The sequence below is a fragment of the Meles meles genome, chromosome 9 (genome assembly GCF_922984935.1).
Source record: "Meles meles chromosome 9, mMelMel3.1 paternal haplotype, whole genome shotgun sequence".
In the NCBI taxonomy this organism is placed as follows: Eukaryota; Metazoa; Chordata; class Mammalia; order Carnivora; family Mustelidae; genus Meles; species Meles meles.
The window spans coordinates 35,184,708-35,210,242 of NC_060074.1; the positions used below are offsets into that span (position 1 = coordinate 35,184,708).

Genomic DNA, 25,535 nt, shown 5'->3' on the forward strand with positions numbered 1-25,535 from the left:
TTATATCTTCCAACAGTATCTAAGCCATTTCTATAAAACTGTGGCAGTAACCCATGCAACAGGAACATCAATTTTGATTCCAAATGCCTAATAGTAATTTCTTGTGCACATTAACTCAGTCTTGAGGATACATAAAAGTGTCCTACATTACCAAAGTCTTCCCAATCTATAAACGTCTAGTAGCAAAATATTGTTTTGATCTTTCCAATGATTCTCTTTCTCTACTGTTGTTCAAAAGGTTATCCTGACTTTGCTGCTTAAGAAAATAGATGAAAACAGAAATGTTGTAGAGGCATCAGTAGAATTCCACAATTTTTTTCTTGTCAAAGAAAAAGTTAATTTGTTGTATTCCTTTCATTTGATAGATAATTGGTCTGCTTTCTCCCAGGGGTCTTAGTAAGAAGGGATCTGCTCATAAAGCCAAATCCTCTTGAGTATCTTATAAAAAGGGCAATTCAAGTTATAGCCATGTATTTTTTTTTATGTTCTTTTCATATTATTGTTACTTCTCCTTGGGTTTGGCATCATTTCTTCCGCATTTTGCCTGTGTAATTGCTCATGCTATTGGCAACACCTAAGGATGTCTTATATGTAAAACTACCCCTCTTTTGTCCTATGGTAAGGTTTCATTAATTAGACTGAAAACCTTACACAGGTCAAAGTTGTCATCTTAAGAACATTGGACTTCAGGAGGTGGTACTTTCATCAAATACGATTTCTGTATGATATTTAAGTCCACATAAGCCCTATTTCATTTTAAACTGAGGAAACAAGTATATGTTTTCAAGTTTTGGCACCTTCTTTTTAATTTTTCCCCCATAAAATTTCAGATCCAGAAAAACACCTTAAAGATGCTCTGGTCCAAACCCCTTATTTGATACATGTGTGCATAAGCACAGAAAGAAAACGTGTCCAATGTCACCTCGATGATGGCAGAACCATTACCAGGGCCAAGTTTCCCAGAAAATTATATCCAGAGATCATTGAACTATGACAGTCTCTATTTGGCATGGCTGGGACTGGGGCAATAGGAAGGAAGAAAATGTAAAAATCACATATGTTTGAGTCCCTGTGGCCTCCTTTCTTCAAGAAGGTTTTTTTTTAGATTGTTAGCTTTATGCTAATTTTCTTCCTTGTGTCCTACTTAAGAATGACTCTACTGTCAGGTCGCCTCTAACTGTTGGCATATGATTTGGAATTTGTCAAAAGACATAGATACCTTAAAACATCCTAAGTCAAAATGTGTGCCTGATTCAGGCTATAAAGATTTTGTAACCCTAAAACTCTCTTTGCCAAGTTTTTAGAATTCTATTTGTCCCTCTAAGAGATTTTTATCAGTAGTTTCTCTATCGTACTTGTGAAGGTACTAGATGTAGAAGGAGCAAGATAAGCTTTAGAATGTCAGATCTTAAATGGGAAGGAAGAACTAAAAGCTCACCATTGGCATTATCAGGGATTGCTAGGAACTGTGGGCATAAATATTTCATGTGGTAAATTATAAGGAGACATTTGCATTTTTATGCACTATTTTGAAGAAAAAAAGAATTGTTGAACAATAAGGACACTTTCCATAATTATGTTCCATTTTTTTTCCCATTTTATTTATTTTTTTCAGCGTAACAGTATTCATTGTTTTTGCACAACACCCAGTGCTCCATGCAAAACGTGCCCTCCCCATTACCCACCACCTGTTCCCCCAACATCCCACCCCTGACCCTTCAAAACCCTCAGGTTGTTTTCCAGAGTTCATAGTCTCTTATGGTTTGCCTCCCCTTCCAAATTTTTTTTTTTTTAATAAACATATAATGTATTTTTATCCCCAGGGGTACAGGTCTGTGAATCGCCAGGTTTACACACTTCACAGCACTCACGATAGCACATACCCTCCCCAATGTCCATAGCCCCCTCCCCCTCTCCCAATCCCACCTCCCCCCAGCAACCCCCAGTTTGTTTTGTGAGATTAAGAGTCATTTATGGTTTGTCTCCCTCCCAATCCCATCTTGTTTCATTTATTCTTCTCCTATCCCCCTACCCCCCCATGTTGCTTCTCCATGTCCTCATATCAGGGAGATCATATGATAGTTGTCTTTCTCCGATTGACTTATTTCACTAAGCATGATACGCTCTAGTTCCATCCATGTCGCCGCAAATGGCAAGATTTCATTTCTTTTGATGGCTGCATAGTATTCCATTGTGTATATATACCACATCTTCTTTATCCATTCATCTGTTGATGGACATCTAGGTTCTTTCCATAGTTTGGCTATTGTAGACATTGCTGCTATAAACATTCGGGTACATGTGCCCTTTCGGATCACTATGTTTGTATCTTTAGGGTAAATACCCAGTAGTGCAATTGCTGGGTCATAGGGTAGTTCTATTTTCAACATTTTGAGGAACCTCCATGCTGTTTTCCAGAGTGGTTGCACCAGCTTGCATTCCCACCAACAGTGGAGGAGGGTTCCCCTTTCTCCACATCCTCTCCAGCATCTGTCATTTCCTGACTTGTTAATTTTAGCCATTCTGACTGGTGTGAGGTGATATCTCATTGTGGTTTTGATTTGTATTTCCCTGATGCCGAGTGACATGGAGCACTTTTTCATGTGTCTGTTGGCCATCTGGATGTCTTCTTTGCAGAAATGTCTGTTCATGTCCTCTGCCCATTTCTTGATTGGATTGTTTGTTCTTGGGGTGTTGAGTTTGCTAAGTTCCTTATAGATTTTGGATACTAGCCCTTTATCTGATATGTCGTTTGCAAATATCTTCTCCCATTCTGTCAGTTGTCTTTTGGTTTTGTTAACTGTTTCCTTTGCTGTGCAAAAGCTTTTGATCTTGATGAAATCCCAATAGTTCATTTTTGCCCTTGCTTCCCTTGCCTTTGCCGTTGTTCCTAGGAAGATGTTGCTACGGCTGAGGTCGAAGAGGTTGCTGCCTGCATTCTCCTCAAGGATTTTGATGGATTCCTTTCTCACATTGAGGTCCTTCATCCATTTGGAGTCTATTTTCGTGTGTGGTGTAAGGAAGTGGTCCAATTTCATTTTTCTGCATGTGGCTGTCCAATTTTCCCAGCACCATTTATTGAAGAGGCTGTCTTTTTTCCATTGGACATTCTTTCCTGCTTTGTCGAAGATGAGTTGACCATAGAGTTGAGGGTCGATTTCTGGGCTCTCTATTCTGTTCCACTGATCTATGTGTCTGTTTTTGTGCCAGTACCATGCTGTCTTGATGATGACAGCTTTGTAATAGAGCTTGAAGTCCGGAATTGTGATGCCACCAACTTTGGCTTTCTTTTTCAATATTCCTTTGGCTATTCGAGGTCTTTTCTGGTTCCATATAAATTTGAGGATTATTTGTTCCATTTCTTTGAAAAAAATGGATGGTATTTTGATAGGGATTGCATTAAATGTGTAGATTGCTTTAGGTAGCATGGACATTTTCACAATATTTATTCTTCCAATCCAGGAGCATGGAACATTTTTCCATTTCTTTGTGTCTTCCTCAATTTCTTTCATGAGTACTTTATAATTTTCTGTGTATAGATTCTTAGCCTCTTTGGTTAGGTTTATTCCTAGGTATCTTATAGTTGTGGGTACAATTGTAAATGGGATTGACTCCTTAATTTCTCTTTCTTCTGTCTTGTTGTTGGTGTACAGAAATGCAACTGATTTCTGTGCATTGATTTTATATCCTGACACTTTACTGAATTCCTGTACAAGTTCTAGCAGTTTTGGAGTGGAGTCTTTTGGGTTTTCCACATATAGTATCATATCATCTGCGAAGAGTGATAGTTTGACTTCTTCTTTACCAATTTGGATGCCTTTAATTTCTTTTTGTTGTCTGATTGCTGAGGCCAGGACTTCTAGTACTATGTTGAATAGCTGTGGTGATAATGAACATCCCTGCCGTGTTCCTGACCTTAGCGGAAAAGCTTTCAGTTTTTCTCCATTGAGAATGATATTTGCGGTGGGTTTTTCATAGATGGCTTTGATAATATTGAGGTATGTGCCCTCTATCCCTACACTTTGAAGAGTTTTGATCAGGAAGGGATGCTGTACTTTGTCAAATGCTTTTTCAGCATCTATTGAGAGTATCATATGGTTCTTGTTCTTTCTTTTATTAATGTGTTCTATCACATTGATTGATTTGCGGATGTTGAACCAACCCTGCAGCCCTGGAATAAATCCCACTTGATCGTGGTGAATAATCCTTTTAATGTACTGTTGAATCCTATTGGCTAGTATTTTGGCGAGAATTTTTGCGTCTGTGTTCATCAAGGATATTGGTCTGTAGTTCTCTTTTTTGGTGGGATCCTTGTCTGGTTTGGGGATCAAGGTGATGCTGGCCTCATAAAATGAGTTTGGAAGTTTTCCTTCCGTTTCTATTTTTTGGAACAGTTTCAGGAGAATAGGAATTAGTTCTTCTTTAAATGTTTGGTAGAATTCCCCTGGGAAGCTGTCTGGCCCAGGGCTTTTGTTTGTTTGGAGATTTTTGATGACTGTTTCAATCTCCTTACTGGTTATGGGCCTGTTCAGGTTTTCTATTTCTTCCTGGTTCAGTTGTGGTAGTTTATATGTCTCTAGGAATGCATCCATTTCTTCCAGATTGTCCAATTTGTTGGCGCAGAGTTGCTCATAGTATGTTCTTATAATTGTCTGTATTTCTTTGGTGTTAGTTGTGATCTCTCCTCTTTCATTCATGATTTTATTTATTTGGGTCCTTTCTCTTTTCTTTTGGATGAGTCTGGCCAGAGGTTTATCAATCTTATTGATTCTTTTAAAGAACCAGCTCCTAGTATCATTGGTTTTTTCTATTGTTTTTTTGGTTTCTATTTCATTGATTTCTGCTCTGATCTTTATGATTTCTCTTCTCCTGCTGGGTTTAGGGTTTCTTTCTTGTTCTTTCTCCAGCTCCTTTACGTGTAGGGTTAGGTTGTGTACTTGAGACCTTTCTTGTTTCTTGAGAAAGGCTTGTACCGCTATATATTTTCCTCTCAGGACTGCCTTTGCTGTGTCCCACAGATTTTGAACTGTTGTGTTTTCATTATCATTTGTTTCCATGAATTTTTTCAATTCTTCTTTAATTTCCTGGTTGACCCATTCATTCTTTAGAAGGATGCTGTTTAGTCTCCATGTATTTGGGTTCTTTCCAGCTTTCCTCTTGTGATTGAGTTCTAGCTTCAGGATGGCAATCCTTATATCAGATCAATTAGATTTTAAGCCAAAGACTATAATAAGAGATGAGGAAGGACACTATATCCTACTCAAAGGGTCTGTCCAACAAGAAGATCTAACAATTTTAAATATCTATGCCCCTAACGTAGGAGCAACCAACTATATCAACCAATTAATAACAAAATCAAAGAAACACATCAATAATAATACAATAATAGTAGGGGACTTTAACACTCCCCTCACTGAAATGGACAGATCATCCAAGCAAAAGATCAACAAGGAAATAAAGGCCTTAAATGACACACTGGACCAGATGGACATCACAGATATATTCAGAACATTTCATCCCAAAGCAACAGAATACACATTCTTCTCTAGTGCACATGGAACCTTCTCCAGAATAGATCACATCCTGGGTCACAAATCAGGTCTCAACCGGTATCAAAAGATTAGGATCATTCCCTGCATATTTTTATGTTCCATTTTTAATATGCAGAGAATTGACTCTAAGTATGGGGTAGTTATTTAATGAGTTCTCTGTATAAACTTGCCTGGTATTATTCTCTGAATTTTGACATCAGATTAAGACCAATGAGGTGGTTAAAAATGATTTTCTTGTCATTAAACATATGATAGATTTTTGAAGTCCAAAGAGTGGTCTTTGTCTAGTAAATAGTCACAAGTTTCTCTACATTAAATGCAAATACTAAACATTGTTTATAAAAGGAAACACTACAAAACATTTTCTATTACTGCATCTTTGCATCTGTATCTGTACACCCTACTGAAAAGGACATTGAAGAAGTTGATGGCATCATAATGTTAAGATGGTGATATCTGAATTTCTGTGGGTTTCATGTGCCCAGAGATAAGATGGTGCTGATAATGAGCCTCTGACCTGGGATAACTCCTCCCACATCTACCTCTTGGTCCTTCTTACATACTTCCTCTGGGAGAATATTCCTTTAACGCTAAGGGCATCACATACCTCCCTCCTCAAAAATACAAACTCTAGCTTGTCACTCAAAATCCTCCTTAATTTGTTTCTTCTTTTCTATGTTAATTAGGTCCCATTCTTTCCTAACACAAAGGCTTTTTTCCAGACAGGCTGAACTTCTTATGGAGCCTGGACCATGGTTTCTCTGTACCATTCTTTGTAAAGTATTGGGTTTGCTTTTGCTTTTTTGTCAAGCTGGAAGTTTGTTGTTAGGCAGGATCAGCTTTTGGGAGGACAAACCCAAGGAAAGACCCATGTGTGTTCAACAATTATGAGCAGCCATTCTGGAGAACTGTATGGCAATTCCTCAAAAATTTAAAAATAGAACTATTCTATGATCCATCAGTTACACTGGTAGGTATTTATCCAAAGGATACAAAAATACACATTGGAAGGAGTACATGTACCCCAAAGTTTATAGCAGGCATATATGGCTATTGTCAACAATAGCCAAACTACAGAAAGACCCCAAATGCCTACCAACTGATGATTGGATGAAGAAGATACAGCACACACACACACACACACACACACACACACACACAATGGAGAACTACTGAACCATCAAAAAGAATGAAATCTTGCCATTTACAACGATGTGACTGGAGCTAGAGTGTGTTATGTTAAATGAAATAAGTCAATCAGAGAAAAGCAAATACCATATAATTTCACTCATATGTGGAATTTAAGAAACAAAATGAATGAACATTCAGGAGCGGGTAAAGAGAAAGAGAGGGAAACAAACATGAGAGACTCTTCACTGTGGAGAACAAACTGAGGGTTGTTGGATGGAGGTGGGTGGGGGGTGGACTAGATGATTTAGGATTAAGGAGGACGCTTGTTGTGATGAGCACTGGGTGTTATAGTAAATGACGAACCACTGAAACCAGTATTGAACTGTATGTCAACTCACTAGAATTTAATAGTAGTATATCATATTATATTAATTATATTTAAATCAATATAATATTAATTATATTAATATTAAATCAATATTAATATTATATTTAAATTAAAAAATAGCACCTGGGTTAATCAGTCAGTTGAGCATCCAACTCATGATGTCGGCTCAGGTCAGGAGATCAAACCCTGTGTTGGGCTCCCTGCTCAGTGGGGAGTTTGCTTGAGACTATTTCTCTCCCTCTGCCCCCTCCCTGCTCATGTGCACATGCTCTCTCAAAATAAATACATAAATCCCTAAAAAGGTAATAAAAAAATAAAATGCAGAAAAAAACACAAAACCCCAACTAGTCTCCCCTGGCTGCAAAACTCATCTAACCCACCCTCTCTTTCCCCATGCCATTCTTAGAATCACTATTTAATCAAGGTTTCCTGACCTCTGTACCAGGAAAAACCATCTATTATCCTTTCGTTGTTTACCATCTCTTCTTATTGCTGTTATCAGAGCTCTAATACTGTATTAATTCATGTAAATTGTTTTTTTTTTTTCTCCTCTTAGAGAAGGAGCCCCATGCAACTAGAAGTCATGGTGTTTTATTTCACTGCTTCATCTTTCACTGTCATGGTGACTGGCCAAAATAAAAAAAAGTCTATACATATGGAGCGAGACATATGCATTTTACTATTGATTGAACATAATAAGAAAAAAATTTTTTCACTTGCCTTTTTTAATCAAAGCAATCCAAAAAAGTATGTCAGAGTGAACTGCTAAAAGCAGTCTTTAAAAATACATGTTCTTTATTTTCTGACTTGTTCCTCTGTTACTGATAAATATCACTTAATAGCTGTGCTTTGGATTACAGTGTGCTGTGGGAATTTAATCCTTTCTGAAAACTGCTATGGACCTCTGTATAACTTGCCTGTTGAGGTGTCTTAGAAGCTGAGTTGTGCATAATCATTGCCGTGTAGACTGACAACTTATTTTCCCAAATCTCATTGTATTAATTTTCCTGTTTATAGAATCTTCAACTTTTTAAAATTCTTTCTTTTAAGATTTTATATATTTATTTTAGAGAGAGAGCGGGATGAGAGGTAGAGGGTGAGGGAGAGAGAGTGTCTTAAACAGATTCTGCACTGAACACAAAGCCCAACTCAGGGCTTGATCTCATGATCCAGAGATCATGACCTGAAATCAGAGTGGGACGCTTAATTGACTTAGCCATCCATGCACCTGGAATCTTCAAATTAAAAAAAAAAAAAAGAAAGAAAGAAAAAGAAAAGAAAGGTGGGTTTTAAATTTTTTTCTAATTACCTTTCAAAATGAGGTAAATAATCCTCCTTAAAGAACCCCAAGGGAAGAGAAGGGAACTAAACAAAGCTTCACTGGTGTGACTATTTGTTCAGAAAGCCCCAAGTTCAAATTCTGGTTCCTCCAAATACCCACCCTTGACTGGCCTTGATGAACTTATTCACAGCAGGAGCCTAAGTTTCCTGAGCAATGAAGGTTATCACTAGACAAGCCTGGGAAGGCTATGCAAAGATTAGGAATATTATTTATAAAGAGTGTAGTGCAACTTCTTATGCAAAGGAGCCACAGAGTCCATAGAAATTTTCATCACAGCTTCCAAATTTTTTTTTTTTTTTTAATAAACATACACAGTGCTCCTGCTGCTGGGCATTGTTTAGAGCTGACATCCTGCCTTTCCACTAGTAACTAGGAAACAGGGAAAAACATTGAGGATATTACCTATATATTTTTTAAAACCAGGACTCCTATTTATTTCAAGTCTCCCCATCAGGTGGCAGGAAAAAAAAGTTGGATATTACGATTGTCCATGAAGCTAAACAATTCATTAATGTTGTTTAAGAGCTCACTTTCTTAATTTATTTTCGAGTTTGCTGTGATTTGACTGGCAGGGGAATTAAATTGAATTACAAAAAAAGTCACTTTGACAAATGTAAAACATTCTGAAATATAAAGAAGAGGTATATTTTGGAACAGAAATAGTAATACTATTGAATCCTCATGAAGGATTTTGCTTTTCGTACTAGCTTTGGGTTTATAGACATATACAATTTTAGACTCAGGAGGATACTTAGAAATAACTTATTTTAACCTACAGTTTTATTTGAGGAAACTAAGGCTCAAGAAGGATGTTTTATTGAACTTACTGAGCATGGACTCAAGATCATCTTAATGAGAATGGTTCTGCAAAATATATTAATTTATTGTAAATATTTCCTCAATACACCTAATTCATATCACAATTATTTTTATGTTAGAGAAATAGTCACTACTTTATTTGTGAATATTTTTTAAAGGTCTTATTTTAAAAATGACTTCTTAGAGATTTTGTTCTTTGCTACTATTTTGAATGAAAAACAATTTGGAAAAAATGGGGTGGCATTATCTTCATTCACATGAATATAAATAAAATATATAAGCTGTTTGAACAATCATTTTAGAGATTCTTCCACTTGTACATTCAGCACACATTTATTGAAGCCATAGTATTTAAAACATTTATTAAATACTCAATAAAAATGTATTTATCAATTTTATAAAGTATTTTTACTAGAACTAGAGTTAAGAAAGAAGCATTGCCTGCCAAATTCTTACACTGGTATTTGGCAGTTTGACTAATCTCTCTGCCCCTCATTTTTCTGTCAGTATGCCAATAAAAATATTGTCCTCAGTAGAAAGTCAAGGAATTTATATTTAAACTATATTTTATAGGAAGGAAAATGAGAACTATTATCGGTTAAAGTCTGCATTAGTTCAACTGTTATAACAAATAACTACAAAACCTCAGTGGTTTTATACAATACAACTTATCTCTTGTTCATGTCATAAGACACAACAAATATCCCAGGCCTGGGATAACCCATTAATGGGTCCAGTGGAAGTTGGGAAGTTATCCCCACAGTTATTGGGAAGTTTCCCTGTGGTCCCCCCTCATTTTAATGGCCAGACCTCAGTTATGTGTCTCCCCTCACTGCAAGGAATGCTGGGAAGTATAGTTTAAGTGCATGCCCAGAGAAAGCAAACAGATTTGGTCAGCATCTGCCTGGACTCTGCCCACACAGATCCTCTTGGCTTCTGCATTACAAGAACAAACAAAACTATACATTGCATTCTCTGAGTAAAGTGCCTCTCATTACCCTGCAGTACTAGAATTTCTTAAAGAAAGTGTTACTAAAATATGTCAGCATTTGAGCTATGCTTGATGACTTCAGTGAAGGTGTTTTAAGTAGAGTTAATCTGGCAGTTATCTCTACAATCCTCATCCACCTTGATAAAAAAAAAAGGTGAATAATTAAATCATCTAGATGTTTAATTGAGAGTTTTTGTGCTCGCTTCGGCAGCACATATACTAGATGTTTAATTGAGAGTTTTTAAAGACCAAAGGTGGTGTTTGAAATTCTGTTTATTATCATATCCTATGATAAGTGTTATTCCCTGCAACCACAATAAAAAGAACTGTTGAATGTAAGTCAGTATGTGAGTTCCGAAGTCTTACTGTGAGAGATACATGCTGGGCAGTGGCCAGGAAACCTGTGGGTTTATCAGGTCTTTGCTAATTGCCATCTGTGTGACCTTGAACAAGATGCACAAAGGTTCTGAGCTCTTTTTACACATGTAAAATGATTAGGGTTATGTGTGTACTCTATTCTACTTCAGTATGCCTCGTCTATTTTATTATTTTGTTAAGTAATACACCTCATCTATGTTATTAAAATGGAGGTTTTACTCTGTGTAACTTCTTCACACCAACATGGACTTTCTTTCCAATTTTATTTAAAACCATATGTTCTCCAGTTGCCTGAGCTATGGTTCTTTTTCTATTTATATTTGAAGAGGTGTTCAACATCCCTTAGATGTTGGAATTGACAGAACTGACCAAATGACAGAGTTCACATGAGAGAGGAGCCATAATAAAAAATTAAAAAATTGGTCCTGCTCCCTCATGCCCTTTTGTTGTGGAAACATGGGAGCATGTGCCCTCTTTTCCCTGGAGACTTGGGAGATGGACTAACAGAAGTGTAAGGAAAGGACCCTGGTGCTCACTTGGACTCATAGGAAAACCCACATCAGGGTGTCTGGCTCTGACCAGCTCCAGAGACCACAGTTTTAAAAGACACCATGACATGCAATTAGCATCCAGGCCAGTGTCCCTGGAAGGGTGAGAGTTCTAGATTTGTACTGGAAGAAAGATGAGAGCAGCAGCAGACAGAGTGACTCACCCTGGATTCTAAAGGGTGTCTGCTTAAAACAGAAATAGACTAGTTCTGAGTTGCTCCAGAAACAGGACTATCAACAACCAACTAATGGTGGTGCTTGGAGGGAGGCCGACTTGGGCTATGTAGGAGAGCTTTCTAGCAATTAAACATGTTCAAAAGGGAACCAAACTTTCCCCATGAGGTGAGATGTCCTCCTCCCTGGAGCTCTCCTCCCAAAGGCATGGGACCAGCTCAGTAATGACATACACACACCTTGCTTTTCATGAGCTGTTACAACTGTGATTTCTAATGTCTCTTTCAGTTTTAAATTTGATGATTCACTCTAATACCCATCTGATAATGCAATTTAGCTTAGTGCCTCCTTCAGCACTTCAAATGTGCTGTCTTTTCTGCCTAATTAATCTGCCTCGATCACCTTTCATTATTTCCATTGTTCAGCAGTTGGAATAGAATGGAGGCACTTTGATCCTGCTGATTAGGCCAATATAAGGGGACAATTCTGAAGAATTCCTTTTGTCCATAGGAAGCTCGAATGCTCATCATGTACATGAGCTTTGGTCCCTTTGTCACCAGGCACTGAATCCATATTCTTAATCAAGGAATCCCTATGTGAGAGGGTGAAATTTCAGGAATAACTACAGTCATGAACCACAGAGAAAAAAGCCTCTTGTGTAAATTACCTGAACCATATAGAAGTTCATAAAAATAATTAAATGACATGGCAAGTTAATTCTTATATATTGCAAAAAAGGAAGAAGGGAAGGAAGGAAGGAAGGAAGGAAGGGAGGGAGGGAGGGAGGGAGGGAGGAAGGGGAGAGAGAGGAAGGGAAGGGACAGATGAGGGAAAGATCTTACGTTCCTCCAGGTGTGACTGGTCATATTTCCAAATAATACTCATTTTCCGAGGCAAATAACTTGGTTTTTTGATCAGTCAGCAAGTCAATTAGAAACATATATGGGTTCACAAAAACAATTTTAGCTCATTCATATTTGTCTTTGAGGGTTACTGGTTCTTGGCATGGCCCATGTACTGGGTAAGAGTGGAGAGGTGGGAGGAAGAGGCTGTATGTCACAGCTTATGATGGGGTTAGATTCAGTAATGAAGGCTAATTAGCTGACTGACCTGGGTGAAACATGCATTCATTCATTCATCTTGTCTATTCTCACTGAGAACTTTGTTAGATACTGAAGACTAACATGAAAGATACAGTCTCTAGTCTTAAGAAGCTGTCACAGTCTGGTGGGTGTACTAGACATGTAAATCAACAATTACATGACCTTCCTAGTCAGAAAGGAAGCAAGTCTGGAGAGAGGATAATGCTGTCAGTTTTAATGTGTGTGGTCTACCAGATGGCCATATGCAGAGGTCCATCAGTGTAATAGTGTTTTGTGTTGTTTTTTTTTTTTTTGTCTCTAGAGCTTTAGAGGGATTTTCCAGTTTTGGAGACTACAAGAATCCTCTCTATCATTTCTCTTTTTTTCAAAGATTTTATTTATTTATTTATTTGTTTGAGAGAGAGGGAGAGCAGGAGAGGAGCAGAAGGAGAGAGATAAGCAAACTCAATGCTGAACATGGAACCCAAAGTGATCTCAGCTCTATGACCCTGAGATCATGATCTGAGCAGAAATCAAGAGTCAGACACTTAACCGACTGAGCCACTGGACTAAGCCACTGAGCCACGTCCCTCCTATACATTTCTGTTGAAAGAGTAAATGTTGATGATGAAGAATGAATCAGAGAAACTGGGGAAAGTCAGCACCTGGTGGGGGACAGATCTGATGGTAAAAGCCATCAGGCCTGGGAAGCCAAGCCCTTCTATGTGGCCCAGGGCCCCCATGAAGGCAGACAGAGCAAGAGGAGGAATAAGGTAGAAGCCAAAGAGACAAAGTATAAATCCAGATACAGCATAAGGAAGGGGGATTTCTGAGAAGGAACTTTAGAATTAGCTGCATGAAGTGTGATAGAATTGGAAACCTGAAGAAAAATATTTTGGTCATGAAAAGATTGCTCCTCGTCTATTATCCTTACTTGTCCTTCTTTAACTTGAACACCTTAAGAAATTTAAGACCATAATATGTAAAGTACACAGTTTGAAAGATGAATGGAATGGAATCTACATTCATGTCTCACAGCAACATTTCAGTTCAAGATCAGATTTCAATGTGAGCATCAGATTTTAAATTTTTTTTATTTTAAAAAAGATTATTTATTTATTTATTTATTGAGAGAGAGTTCACAAGAGCATGAGTGGGGGGAAGGACAGAGCATCAGGTTTCAGATCAATAGTTGGCAGTCAGTCCTTCATTGGAGAATAGAGGACCACCACCTTCCACGTAGTTAGCCTTGTGCTACATCCTCAGGCTAAGAACTTAGATCTGAAAGAATTAAGATCCCACCTAGAAATTTACCATGGTGCCTAAGATTGACCTTGCTCAGGAAAGTTTATGGTACTAACATCAATTTTGTTCTTCAGGCTTTAAGAAAACATTGAAATATGGAATGGGATAAATTCCTCCTGATCCTCTGAGTAGATTTCTTTGTGGTTTCAGTCGGTCTTCCTGTGTATGTTTCTTAGTCTGATTCTCTGCTCTCCATTTGATTATTTGCAACAGCTATTGTGAAGATTCTCGTAGAAAATGTATTTTATAGGAAACTTCTCATGAATCTATGTAGGAAACTAGATTTATTCCCAAATAAAATTCTCAATAGTACATTTACGATTTTCTTCCAGACTTTTCAGCTCTGTCCTCTGTCTGGGAGGTAGATGGTAAGGTACATCCACACACAAGTCCTAGTAACACGATTTCTTCCATCCTTTTGTTCAAGTTTCTCTAAATAAATCTGCCAAAATTCACTGAAGTCTAACCTCTGGGGCCTGAAAACAAAGAAGGAAAAAAGACTCCTTTTTGTTTCCAAAGCGGAATTGGGCTTTTGTTTAGTTGAGGTTGGAGAACTAAGTGACACTTCCCCAGTCTGTGTATGCAAGTAATTTGAATAAGAACAAAGAAACTGATGCCGCTGGAGGTCCTCTGACACACATCCTCAGCCTTTCATATTTAAAATGTTACCCAAAGCCGCAGGAAGGAGATTGGATCCAATGTTACATATAAGCAATTTTTAGTTTAGTTAGTTTCAGTCCCAGTGGGAGAGGACTGTGTGTGTGCGTGTCTGTGTTTGTCTGTGAGAGAGAGATAGTAAATGCTCACTATTGGTAGTAGAAAAATACAGAAGTTGATAATAAAAGCAAGCATCTCAATATTTTGTTCGAAATCTGGAAGAGGAGGTAAATGAAGCAGATGGGTCATTAGGCTTTGAGGCTGTGACATTTGGAAGCCACAGTTACATTTTCCTTGAAACTGTGAATAAACAGCTTGGAAATAGTCTATGATGTTCTTTTCTGATACTGGTTTTATTCCATTTGACTCAGGGCACTGAAAAGCAAGTGTTAGTTAAATTGTCTTGTTGTAATTATTATGCAGGAATGTATCACTTTTTAAATATTTTTACTTCCTGTATTCGATTTTAGTGTAACTGGGATTCAGGCTTCTATGAGGCCCATTTAAAGGCCAGGAGTCTTTTTGAGGTTGTTATTATAAGACCACCCTCTTGAAAAAAAAAAAAAAAAAAAAAAAGACCACCCTCTTGGTTTAAGTAGTTTTATCTCATAGAATAATATTCATGACATGTGTTTACACAACTCTATAGCTTCTTGGAGCTGGAAGGAACTATAGCAATGTGCGTAGAAATGAAGAGCAAACAAATGTGAACAGGCAAAGGCTATTTATTCAGAGCTTGCTATAATAAGGCAGTGAGCCACCATCACTTACAACTGCAGAGATGAAGGCAGGGAGAAAAGTAAGAAAATCTTGGTGGGAAATGGGCTAGACTTCAGAGAGGACCCAAATGGAGGCTGTTGGCATGGGAGGCTGCAAGCAAGGCCAACCAGGGGGGCATCCTATGTGATTGGATGGGAATGCAGATTTGATTCTCTCCGGTGGACCCATATTGGAAGCAGGAGCAAAAATTAGGGAAGCTATCAGTTATTAAGTAAATCCTGGCTGTTTTGGGCCAACTGTCACACGGATTATTGCTTGGCTGCCTGGATTGTTTGTTAGAGATAGTCAGTAGTCTGACTTCCTATAAGTCTGACTTAAGGAAAGTAGACTGGATTTCTGGGCTCATTACCCATATAGATAATGGATTGCAGTTCTATTTTTATATGTGGCCTGGCAATTTTCCATTTGCGTTTTCAATTTCTCAGCAATTATCTAGTCCAGATGTAGAAAGATTAAATAAGTTCATAAAGAACAAATGGCTAGAGTTTAATTAAATTAATAGTATCTTTTACATGTGTAGCACTACCTAGTTTTAAAAATACATTAAAATGGGGCACCTGGGTGGATCAATCATTAAGCATCTGCCTTTGGCTCAGGTCATGATCCCAGGGTCCTGGGATCAAGCCCCCTGTCAGGTTCCCTGCTCAGTGAGGGGTCTGCTTCTCCCTCTCCCACTCTCCCTGCTTGTTTTCCCTCTCTTGCTGTTTCTCTCTCTCTTTCTGTCAACAAATAAATAAAATCTTAAAAAAATATATTTTTTAAAATGTAGAATATCATTAGATCCTTCCAATTAAATTGGAGAGGTTAGACTGGGCTGGTTTTATCTCTACTTTGTAGTTAAGAAAAATGAAGCTCAGAGAGGAGAACCCAGTGCTCAGTGATGTGGGTTACTGGCCCATGACCATGCCAGAGCTGCAAAGCTGGGCCACTCAGATGACCTCACCTAGGGCTTCTGACTATATTACAAACCATGTCTCCCTCTGCACCATAGATTCAGGTAATGGGGAACCAAAGTGGGACATTTGTGTTCTCACGCTGCTACAAGTCGTTGAGTGTTTGAACCAAAACATAAAGAAAGCAAAATACACATTCTCTGAACCATTTCTGTGATTTTTTTTTTCCACTGCAGTCTTTCCCAACGAATCCTCATTTGAATGAAACTTTCAAGCTGGTGAATTTTACAACTTGTGATTGTCAGATAATCAGATTTTTGAAAATACCATTAGCTTTGTTTCACTTCAATACATTTACAACCCTCGCCTCATTCTCTTGTTCCATGAGGAACATGGTATTTCCCATACACATCAGAAAGATGCCTGAGGAGTTGAGAAAACTACTAAATAAATAAATTAATTAAATACCTATTGAACAGTATGCAAGGTGCTAAAGACACCAATGAAACAAAACAAATCTTAGCCCCTGCTTCCAAGAACCCAGGACCTTTGGGGAAGAGCAGATACATGAAATGCAGAGATGAGGACATCCTAGCATGGGGAGGGGATCTGGGTGGAGGACACTTAAACTGAGTAACCGTGACTGAGAAGCCTTCCAGGAGGAACAAAGACAAGATACAAAGACCTTCGAAGCAGATGAGGTAGAAGACAGTGGCACAAAAACAGCCTTGTTTGAGTTAGATGTGGAGTGGGCAGGAAGAAGGTACAACCAATTTGGTAGTGTTCCTTGAGTACAGTGTTCATGTGGAAAATGATGCAGTTGGAGAGGAGAGGAAGAATGACAGTGGGTCGTAATAAGGAGATTAGACGTAATTCTGTGGGTAGAAGGAGGCTTCTGGAAGGATTTTATTCAAGGCTACATTATAAACAGGTTTGCATTTTTTGTTTGTTTTTGTTTTTAAACACTTCTCTGTGTGCATTAGAGAGTGGCTCTCATATCCATTCCCTGAGATAACACTGTTTAGAACATAGCAAGGGGTGATCACTCATAAACCATCTTTACTACATGTGTTTTAAGCACTTCTGGATATGTGTAACAGAATGGCTATTGCAATCGTTTGCTGAAAAATACACTTGGTTAGGTTTGCATTTTTAACAGATCATTTTGACAGTATATGGAGCTCATACTTCAGAGAAACAAGGATAGAGAATAGGAGACAAGCTTCAATAATTCAAGGGCGATGATTAGAGTTAGAACCAAACTAATTGAGGTAGATGTGATATAAAGTACAACAGAAGGGAAAGCGAGATATTCACAAATAAAATCTGTAGACTCTGCTGACTGACAGAGTTGGGAAGTAACAGTTAAAGAAAAAGAAAGACAAGCATCTAGCTTGGGTGATTGGCTAGACAGGACAGGAGGAACTGCTGGTTTAGGGAGAAGTGGTGTCAGTCCAAGATCTGAAATATTTAAATTTGTGTTATCCATGGGACATCCAGATGGGCTCACCCAGAAGGCCATTGGATAAATGAGTTAAAGCTAAGGATAATGATCCAGGATTGTGATAAACTATTTAGAAATCACTAACAATCCGGGAAGATAAAATCACAGGAAGAGTATATATAGAACGAGAAGAATGGTGGCTAAGCTCGCATCTTGGGGACGGCACGTAAGGGATGCATGGAGGAAGGAACATAGGAATGGCAAGGAAGTAGTGTTGGATGTAGAACACAATCCTGGAAGATGGGCCATTACTGCAGCCAAGAGAATTGAAGTTATAAATGAGAGTAATCAAAGAGTTGTCAAATGTCTTAAAAAATGTTTTTTTAAAATTTGCCAATTAGAAGGCACTAGGTGAGCTTAGCAAAAGCAGTTTTAGCAGAGTGGTGGGCTGAATTCATGAATTCAGAGTGGGTGGCAAGATGAATGGAAGATGAGACGGTAAAGACAGTGAGTCTAAAATGCTCTTTAAGAAGTTTCCTTGAAGTTGAGCACCAGAGTTACTAGAAGACTGAAGACTCATTGAGGTTCTCTTCTTCCAATGAGAAAACTATTTCCCAATGATATTAACTTGCACACCTGTTATATTTAAATGTTGTAATCTCCAACACACTCCCAAGTTGACAAAAACATATATATATATATATATATATAATATATATATATATATGCATTATTTTTATTTATTTGACAGGGGAAGAGACAGCAAGAGAGGGAACACAGGCAGAGGGAATGGTAGAAGCATGCTTTCTTCCCACTGAGCAGGGAGCCCAATGCAGGGCTTGATCTCAGGACCTTGGGACCATGACCTGAGCCAAAGGCAGATGCTTAACAACTGAGCACCTGGGTGCCGCCCCCCCCCCAAATATATTGAAAACATTTGAGAAAATCACTCTTTAATGTTTTAAAGGAATCTGAGAAGGATTCAACTTTGGTTTAACAGAATGTAATTCTGGTTAATACACAGAATCGACAGAGGAACTGAAAGTCCGAAGCCACAGCACGGAGCCATTACCAAAGTTGGACAGCAAAGAGAGAGGTCATCACGGGGCATCTTCCAGAGAGCCTATCAAAGCTCAGGAATGGGATGGAACACCTGGACCACCTGTGGTTACCAGTAGACTGGGAAGATGTTCTGTGAGCCCCACTTTGTTAGCAGGAAACCACAGCTCAGGTAAGAGACATAATGGTCTTTCAGTTGCCATTATCACTTAGAGGACCATAACCACAGATATGGCTGTCCCTACTCATAGAGACAGCATATAAGCAGCCCTTCACACCAAGAGATGAGACAATGTGTTATACCACTCAAGGGACAATTATCCACATGGACGGTAGAGAAGTGAACAGTGCTTCTTGGAGCTGTATGGTGAAGCATCTCTAACAGCTCAGAACATCTTGTACTAAATTTCATCTAAAGCATCTAGAGGCCTCATTGAAAGCACTTTTAATTTATAAAATTTAAGTGATTTAGAATTTATGCTTCCTGTGCTTCAGAGATGATTTTAGGCAACTGGAACAAAATGAACAGGAAATGGAAGTGAGGATATATAGGTACCAAAAACTGTCTGAAGGCAGTAGAAAGAGTAGATCTCATGAAGCATGTAGAATGATGGTCTGAATGCTATAGTTGGACTGTGGGCATGCTGCTAAGTTTCCAGCTCTAAGTCAGAAGAGTTAGAACATTTTAATCAAATACACCTTCAGATTTTACCAGTTGAAATTAAAATCTGCAATGCAATTTTGCATTGTTAATAGATAAATATCTATATAAACATCAAATGTTTAAAAGCAGCATATGTTTGCTTTGAAGTGATTAGTCTACATGATGGACTCACAGAGAGCTGTCAATTGAAGGAAAAAACAAAAAACAAAAAACAAATAATCAAGTGACCTCCTGTAGTTTTCAGGTTTCTATCCCTTAAGAATGTTAGGGTTCTGAAGAAAAGACCAATCCTTTAATGTTCTTTTCAACTCTGATACTCATCTTGGAAAGCAATTTACATGCATTTAGCCTGTGGACTCTCTGGCAGTTATGTACAAGTTAAAATTGGAACAGGATGAATGATCTCTGTATTTGGGAAGGGATGTTTCTAGAATAGGACCCGGGCAGAGACAGAGCAGTATCTTTCCCAGACTTAAAATGTAACTTATTTCATGATGGAGCTGTAAAAATCTTGGAGAAGAGACAAGTGAATTTAGCAGAAAGTAAAAATTTATTTTCGTTAGTAAAGTATAAATAGCTATAGGTATATGAGAAGATATGTGCATTTTGTCAAAAAGGAAAAGAAACATAGGAACAAATTATATTTTGTAGAAAAAAGCACCTCTCCCTAAGAAGGTTGACCTCAAGATTCAGTTGGGACTTAGGATTAATCTTGGGCTTATTAGTTGTATTTTTTAATTATTTAAATTTGTACCAGTTTGATCAAAAATATGAATAGTATGTACTCCTATTATGACTAGAGATATAAAACCAAAAAGCATTACCTGAATTTCTATTAGATAATAGCCACTGTTCTAGTGTCTGAGATCACGGTGTTGAATAAGACATCCTTGCATTCAGGTGTTCTAAGTCAAATGAAAGACAAATGTGAAACAAAGGGGAAATCACTTAATGTTTCCTGGGAGTATATGATTTTGGCAAGAACAACCAAGGGGTTTGGGTGGGTAAAGTAATAACTGCCTGAGGATGTAACATTTGAGCTAAAGCTTGAAACCTCAGGAGCGGCTCCCCAGGAGGATGATGGAGAAGAAGTCTGCCTTCTGGATGAACACTTGAAATTCTATGAGATGGAGCATAATAGTTTGTTTGGAGTGGAAGGTGGGGGAAAACTGACTGAAGAAATTGCAGAGTAGCTTGGTACCAGAAAGCAAGAATGCTGAAATGCTTTCAGCAACAAAATGCCAATTAGTAGTGGCTTAAGTAATAACGGTTTCTGTTAACTCCCTTAACACTTGATCTGGAGGGAGGCAGCTCTAGGTATATTGCAACTGTTGAATGATGTCCTTGAGGACAAAGGGACTTTCTGGGTTTGTGTTTTTTGTTTTTATTTGTTTGTTTGTTTTAAATATTTTATTTATTCGACAGACAGAGATCATAATTAGGCAGAGAGGCAGGCAGAGAGAGAGAGAAGTGGAAGCAGGCTCCCTGCTGAGCAGAGAGCCCGATGTGGGGCTTGATCCCAGGAACCTGGGATCATGACTTGAGCCAAAGGCAGAGTCTTTAACCCACTGAGCCCCTCAGGCACCCCTCTTTGTTTGTTTTGTTTGTTTTTTAAATTTTGCCCTTCTTCTACCTTTGATGATTTTTTTTTCATGATCATGAGCTGACGTTTCTGAGCATCATGCCTCAGCAAAGAGTCCATTTCAATCTAGTCCGTCTAAACTAGGAAACATGTCCTCCAGACCCATCAGTCAGTGGAGAGGAATGGGATTTCCATGAGTTTTTAGAGGACCCTTCTTTCTCTTATATCAAAGGTCTTCTGCTTCTACTGGGAAATGAAAGCAACAGTCTATATTCTCAGGGAGAAAGGGAAGACGGCATTACATAAGTAATGGACAGTATCTGCCACATCATGGTTAGGTTTTAAACATTATGAGATGGATATTTAGTAGTCACTTAAATATTTTTAAGACAGGTATAATACAGTTCAGTTTTTATCATGAACAATTCACGATCGCTCCAAGGTTCAAGAAGGGGTCCCTGGGAAGCCATTTACTAAAATAAAAGTCGTCTAGATGAACTGTGTACCATGGGTTGGGTGGGAAAGTCAGGACTCAATTTTTGACTATGTTATGTTGGAAGTGCCCTCAGACATCTAGTTAAGAATCTAGTAAGCCCTTGGAATTAGAGGACTGTAAGTAAAGAGATTTAGCAATATTACTGACTGAGGCTAGAGATCTTTGGGGATGGTTAGAACCCTAAGACTGGCTGATTCTTAAGTAGAAGAGCAGGAAACTGAGATGAGAAGGAAATGGAGATTAGACCCTGGGGAACCCAAACATTTTAAGGTGTGGGTAAAAGAAGAAGAACATGTGAAATAAACAAAAATTAAACAATTAGATGGTCCACAATTCAACGTTTACGGAACATTTGTAAAGGTGCATAAAAATGGGCAAGTTGTAATGTTTTTTGACACTGATGTGACTCTTCCAAGAAATTTAGAGTGTAAACAGAATTAATAACGCACTTTCGCGTTCTTCCACTGCAAACTCCCGCAGCATTTCTTTTGCTTCATGATGTCTAAAATCTGCTTTCCTGGCCTTTCAGCTGTGTTTGTAGGGCAGTAAATGGTCTACTGACCAGACGAAACAACAGAAATATGTTCATTCCCTCACACTCCATCTTAGATGATGAAAGATGTAGAAAAAGGCGGAAGAACAAGAGATTTCTGGTACATTTTTGATAAAGACATTTTTGTGTCTCTATTATATTAAAAGAAACTTGAAATGCAGGGGAAAATGTGGAATCCCATATATAACAAAATCAGTTAGGGTTTCTTATGTGCCAGAGAAACTAACAGGATGAACACTCAAGGGGCATCTGGGTGGCTCAGTCCATTAAGTGTCTGACTCTTGATTTTGGCTCAGATCATGATTTTGGGATTGTTGAATTGAACCCCAGGCTCTGTGCTGGGAATGGAGCCTGCTTAATATTCTCTCTCGCCTTCTCCCACTATCCCTTCCTCCCTCCCTGGTTCATGCTCTTTCTCTCTCTCTTACACACACTCTCTCTCTCACACACACACACACACACACTCAAAAGGGCACTATAATTAAACTTTTAGAAGTCAATCGTTCCCAAATATGTCACTGCAATTTTATCTACTGAATCTACTGTTGTATCTCTTTTGAGGGAAAGAAGAAAAGGAAAAAGAAATTTGTTATTTTAGTAGCTTTAATGTTTCTAAAAAGAAAGCACCTAAAATATGCCAATTACTAGAAAATGTCATAGCTTCACTAGCAAAAAATGTATAAAATGAGAAAGTCTGAAGTTTACTCACCTTTGGTGTTTTTACCAAAGGATGTCCTAGCTAAAGGATACTCATCAGTGAGATGGTCTTTGTCCAGAATAAGCAAGTAAGTAGCAAAGGGCGCATTTTTGGACTTGCTGCTTTGGAATGGAAATCAGTATTTACTCTTTTCCTTTTCTTCACACTTCCTGTACGCTATTGTCCCCTACCAGAAACACTAGAACTGCAACCAATAATCCTCCTCCCTAAACAACAGAGGTACTCAGGTGCACACCTAACACTACAGAGGAAAGAAGGTTTCACCTGTTACACCTATCCATACCCCCGTATCTATCTATCAGTACCCTGGTCTGCCAATTTTCTGCTCTGGTTTCTCTCTCTCTCAGTTACACAAGCACACACACACACACACACACACACACACACACACACTCACGAACTGCTACCAGTCACAGACTATTGCTTTACCAAAAGTAGTTTAGCCACTTGGAATGGCTGCTCTTAACAGCTCTTTTGAGGAATGGAGGAATTGCTGAAGTAAAGCGAAGGAATGTGTCAGGAGATCTCAGTTCTAATTAACATTGCCACTGGTTGCTGTGGTACTCTATTAAAGTCACTGTTGTTTAGTAAATCAGAGACTCCCCAGAGGGTGATTCCTGAAGGCAGTAGAGGTCTGGGATCCAAATGCTCATGAAAACAAGGGGAAAAAGTGGAAGTTATACAAGTAAATAGAGTATTCACAAAAATTCAGATTTCAATCACTGACTCAATCAACAAATAATTTCTAAGTGGCTTGTATCCAACTCGGTAATGCTTTCTGGGGGATAAACACACACACACAGGGTACACAAAACACAGTCTCTGCCACTCAAAGATCTTACTATGCTTCTTTATAACACAAAACTATTGAACATAAATTAATTAGTAAAACTAAATGCATTTTCTGTTATCCACTCTTTACTGTAGATTACTATTCAGAGAAGAGAAAATCAGTGCAGGCTTGAAAAAAGATGGAAAACTTAGTGGAGACCTAGAGTCTTAAACTAAGATTATATCAGATCTTTTTTAAAAATAATTTTTTAAAAGATTTTATTTCTTTATTTTTCCAAGGGAGTGCAAGCACAAGGATGTGGGGGAGGGGTGGGTAGTGATGCAGGCTCCCAGCTGAACAGGGAGCCCGATGTGGGACTTAATCTCAGGACCTTAGGATCATGACCTGAGCTGAAAGCAGAGTCTTTAACCAACTGAGCCACCCAGGCACCCCCAAAATAATATTAATTATTATTAGTTGAGCAGAAAGGTATAGAGAGCTTTCCACCTGGGGTGAAGAAGTTGAACAAAGACAGAGGCAAACTTCTGGTGGGTTGGCCTTGCCAGTCTAGACTGAAGAAGCATTTTTGGAAGAAAATTCAAAAGGGCCCTGTCTAAACTCTATGTGGAAAGATCTTGAAAAGATAACCATGTGTGTTTCTGCCATCTTGAGGAGGTCCAACATGGGATGCAAACTGAGGTGTGAGACAAGATGCTGTCACATCAGCGAGTGAGTTAGAAGAGGGGACTCCTTCAAAATAGACATCCTTTGCTTGCACATTGCATACATGGGAATGCTCCTGACTTCCACAAAAGAAAGCATTTTCCCCATTTTTCTGGAAACTTGAAGCTCTGTTGGTGTAAGTTATATATTTCCACATTTTTTAGGAGCTTAGGCTTGGAAAAAATATTCTCCATTGCAGAGAAAATTCACTGCATACCAATGAACATCTGACTGAATGATGGAAATGCAGGTGACCTGGAAAGCACAGGAGCCTCTCCAGGGCCCAGAAGCTACTCAGTGCCAGCTAATGTTCACCATGAGAGCTGTTTATCCCAAATTTCAAGATTTAATTGCTCTTATGTGAGATCTCCCAATTTTTAAATACAGTTCAATTTTCAGTTTAAAAAAAAAATGTATCTAATAGTTTAATTCCTCTGACTGGGTAAGATCTAAAGTCTACTTATTTGTCTTTTCCGGCTTATAAAGTCAAGCAGTGACATCCCATTTTGTAGAGGCATAGAAATGACCCTGAAACAGAGAGGCTGGGTTACAGTAGAAACAGCAGATGTCAATAGACATCCTGTCCTCCTGGCTTTCATTTTTCAGAAGCTGCAGCTCCTTGAGAAGGATGTGCTGTTGGTATGAATGGGGATTAAAGAGTGGTAAATAGCTTTTTATTTTAAAGATTCTATTTATTTGAGAGGGAGAGAGCATGCACACCAGCGGAGCGTGCACAGGAGCGGGGGAGGCAAGAAGGGGTAGAGGGAGTGGCGGAGGGAGAAGGAGAAGCAGAATCCCTTCTGAGCCGGGAGCCCACAGGGCTTGATCCCAGGACTCTGGGGTCGTGACTCAAGCTAAAGGCGGACACTTAACCGACTGAGTCACCCAGGTGCCCCAACAGTAGTAAACAGTTTTTGATTATCAAAAAGGGAGGTGTTGGTTTTTTGTTTTTTGGGTTTTTTGTTTGTTTGTTTTTGTTTGTTTGTTTTTAAACTTTAGAAGGGAAACAAAAGTGTGGCATTCTGTGAATAGTAAGGACTATCATCTTATCCTTTCATAGCATCCTGGGAAAGTGGCCTGGCCTCTGACTGGGAGGACGGGCGGATGGACTAGTGTTTACAGGCAGTTTCCCATGAAGGTGGACTTTATGCTTTATGGTTTCAAATTCCCAAATATAGAATTCTGTACTTCACGGGGCTCTTAATGTCCGGAGAAGAGACTTCCTTCTGATGACCAGTGTGGTCTGAAGACTAAAAGATCCATCTTATCTATTCTGCTCTGCAGAAGAATTCTGGGCCTTTTCATGACCCGCCGAGAAATATTTTCCACCGCCATTCCTGAGCTAGCCCTTCCTATCCAAAGAAGAGTCCTGTGCACACAAGTTCAGGGCAGCAAGACCATATATGGATTTGATTCCATTTAAAGAAAACAAAGGAACGTGCCATTTTTCACAAGCCATGTTTGTAGAGTGAATTTTATATGAC

General features: G+C 38.6%; 1 protein-coding gene across 3 annotated transcripts in view; it reads left to right on the forward strand.

Annotated features, from left to right (window-relative positions):
* NYAP2 (neuronal tyrosine-phosphorylated phosphoinositide-3-kinase adaptor 2) overlaps positions 1-25,535 on the forward strand; it is a 266,821-nt gene that overhangs the window by 173,014 nt on the left and 68,272 nt on the right. For all 3 annotated transcript variants that reach the window (XM_046017979.1, XM_046017982.1, XM_046017981.1), the window contains one exon: positions 18,509-18,715. In XM_046017979.1, the coding sequence (XP_045873935.1) occupies positions 18,509-18,715 (207 nt within the window). The remainder of the gene's footprint in view (positions 1-18,508; positions 18,716-25,535) is intronic.